The sequence below is a fragment of the Chionomys nivalis genome, chromosome 4 (genome assembly GCF_950005125.1).
Source record: "Chionomys nivalis chromosome 4, mChiNiv1.1, whole genome shotgun sequence".
NCBI classification, from domain to species: Eukaryota; Metazoa; Chordata; class Mammalia; order Rodentia; family Cricetidae; genus Chionomys; species Chionomys nivalis.
This window is the reverse complement of record NC_080089.1, coordinates 19,229,269-19,232,158: the sequence shown is the minus strand read 5'-3', so window position 1 is coordinate 19,232,158 and position 2,890 is coordinate 19,229,269. Positions and strand designations below refer to the sequence as shown.

The window sequence follows — 2,890 nt, the reverse complement described above, 5'->3', positions numbered from 1 at the left end:
CACAAATTGCTTACAGAATTTAAATGATCAGTGATTACAAAGTATTAAATGGAAGAAATGGAAAAAAACAGAGGACACTGAATAACAGAAGTATAAACATAAGGTCAATTTATCAACTATACCGAATGCTTGTCATATTGACTCCTGTTTGCACTCCTGGGATAAAAATTATGATACTATTTCTGGTGTATAATGAGGAAATTTCACCATCAAGCCATGGGGACTTTGAGACTATATAGTTGTCAGACATATAAACACTAAATCAAAATGCCTGAGCTGCAAGTCAGCAGTAGCCTCACTCTCTTCTTTTTACTTGTTATCCAACCAGGAAGCCATTTTTGCACCTCTTTTACCCGAGAAAAAGACATTTGCTTTCTCCCACTTAGGTGAGCTGTTGAGCACAATTCTTCTCAACAACAGAAAATGTGTAAGTATTTCATTAGTGAATGAGTATAAGTAGGGATATTTTGATAATTTCATACAAAAGAAGCAACAAGAAAACTGAACATACATGCAAACCAGGTGCCTATGAACTTCTTGCAGAACAAAAATGGTAACTTAGATTTTATTAGCACAGTCTCATCTACACTGCCATCCACATCAGACGTGGTATTCTGATAAACATCTGGTCTCTATAACATTTTCTCTCAAATATAAAGCTACCTCTTCTCAAATTTAATAATTCTATGAACTCCTTGGATAATTGCTCTCCTCATCTGCATTATTCAGCTATATGTAAAAATGGAATATCTTAAAGGAAATGGGGGAAATAGTCCATGGGAAAAAAAGGATCATTTCAGAAAAATAAAAAAGCAAAATGGTAAATTGGGAAATCTGAGAGAACATTAAACATTTTAGAACTTTTTCATGTCTTAGTAGGGGTTAGCCTAAAACATCCTTCTAGATTTCAGGAATCTCATGTCTAGTCCATACTTCTTATATTTCACGAGGTGTTCTGTGTGCTTCTATAACTGAGAGCATGCAGTGTCTCCACTGTTGTATCAGGTGCCCTTCACATTATTCTCCAGCATGGCCTTATTCACATGTTTTGTCTAGAATGTAAGTGTCAAGTTTGATGTTTTAAAAGCACATATTAATTGTGAAAGTGTATGATGTATCTCATAGAGTTTAGTGATTTAACACTTTGTAATACTTTGTAGTCTGATAACATAAATGTGATTGGAGAGGTACAAGATGAAAGTGAACATAGATCATTAGCCTGTAAATTTAAATTTTATACAATGTATGAAGAGTCAATTTCTTTTATTTTTCCTTCTAGGTGTTCAATTTCATACTTTACAAATACATCCTGAGTGTTGAATGAACACTGCAGAGCCATAAACCTAGAAGTGATCAGGAAGTATAAAACAGTTCTAGACTTGTCATTTCCATCAAATGAGAAGGTGATACAAGTATTGTAAATCTAGCAAAGTTTTTATTTGTTTTTTTTTTTACATTCAGTCCTCATTTCCATAAGAATTATCAGAAAAATGAAATCTAGAAACCATTCCATTTCAGCTGTTTCAGAATTTCTTCTCCTTGGGCTAACTGATGATCCTCAGCTCCAGCAGCTTATCTTCATTCTGTTCCTATGCATATATCTGGTCACTGTACTAGGAAACCTGCTCATCATCTTGGCTGTCATCTCTGACATACACCTGCACACACCTATGTACTTTTTTCTCTGTAGTCTTTCCATTAATGACATTTGTTTAAGCACAAACACAATACCAAAGATGCTCATAAACCTCATAACTCAGAATCAAAGCATATCTTACACATCTTGTCTTATACAAGTCTGGTTTGTGTTGGTTTTCACTGGACTGGAAAACTGTCTCCTTGCTGTGATGGCCTATGATCGCTATGTGGCCATTTGTCACCCTCTGAGATACACCACAATCATGAACCCTTTTTGGTGTCTCCTGATGGTTTTATTCTCTCTGGTCCTTAGCTTTATGTTTGGTCTCTTGCACACTCTGATGGTTTTACACTTGTCTTTCTGTACTGACATCAAAATACCTCATTTCTTCTGTGAACTTGCTCAACTACTTAAACTTGCATGCTCTGATACACTCATTAATAACATCTTGGTATATTTTGCATCATGTGTATTTGGTGGCATTCCTATCTCTGGGATAATTTTTTCTTACACGCACATTGTATCAACAGTTATAAGAATGCCATCAACAGGGAGAAGATATAAAACATTTTCCACCTGTGGCTCTCACGTGTCAGTTGTCTCACTGTTTTATGGTACAATTTTGGGTGTGTACATCAGTTCTGCAGTGACTAACTCTCCTGAAAAGACTGTAGTGGCTTCAGTGATGTATTCTGTAGTCCCTCAGATGCTGAACCCTTTTATCTACAGTCTGAGAAACAAAGACATGAAAGAAGCCCTGAGGAAATTAAGCTCAGGTGTTGGGGCTGCTTTACAATGGCATTCAAATTCCATTAAAGGATAACTTGAAGAAACACTTAAGATTTTACCTTTCTCTCCATTACTTGAAGATTACAGAAAAAAAATAAGTTAGAAAAGATACCTGATAAAAACACCAAAGAACATTTTCTGCCTTATTCCTGGGTTAATTTCTCTATAATTAAAACCTAGTAATACTCCATACTTAGAGCAAGTACTTTTTTACAATGTGTAAGTAATTTGCTAAGACTTACTCTTGATAATACAAATATTTGTGGACAGTTGTATCTTCTGAATTATTTATGGTCAGCAGTCATGAATGTGGAACAATTAGATTATATTAGCGCTTAGAGAGGATTGTGTGGCAATTGATATATTTCAATGATGAAATTCTCAATAATAACAAAATAAAGCTTACATTGTTGTACTGAGCAGTGAATGGAGGTTCCTTTCATATTATGAGCAATGAAACCT

The 2,890-nt window shown here is 34.9% G+C and overlaps 1 protein-coding gene across 1 annotated transcript; it reads left to right on the top strand.

Annotated features, from left to right (window-relative positions):
• The first annotated feature begins 528 nt into the window (after window positions 1-528).
• On the top strand, window positions 529-2,462 carry LOC130872653 (olfactory receptor 7G2-like). Its single transcript, XM_057766819.1, has 2 exons — window positions 529-553; window positions 1,519-2,462. Exons 1-2 carry the CDS (start codon window positions 529-531, stop codon window positions 2,460-2,462), a joined length of 969 nt encoding a protein of 322 aa, XP_057622802.1.
• The last annotated feature ends 428 nt before the right edge of the window (window positions 2,463-2,890 follow it).

Bases quoted from the DNA above. Each gene is read 5' to 3' on its own strand.
- LOC130872653 (XM_057766819.1), top strand. From the start codon at position 529: ATGAACTTCTTGCAGAACAAAAATG. The intron at 554-1,518 runs GTAACTTAGATT...ATTCCATTTCAG, and splicing joins CTTCTTGCAGAACAAAAATG to CTGTTTCAGAATTTCTTCTC.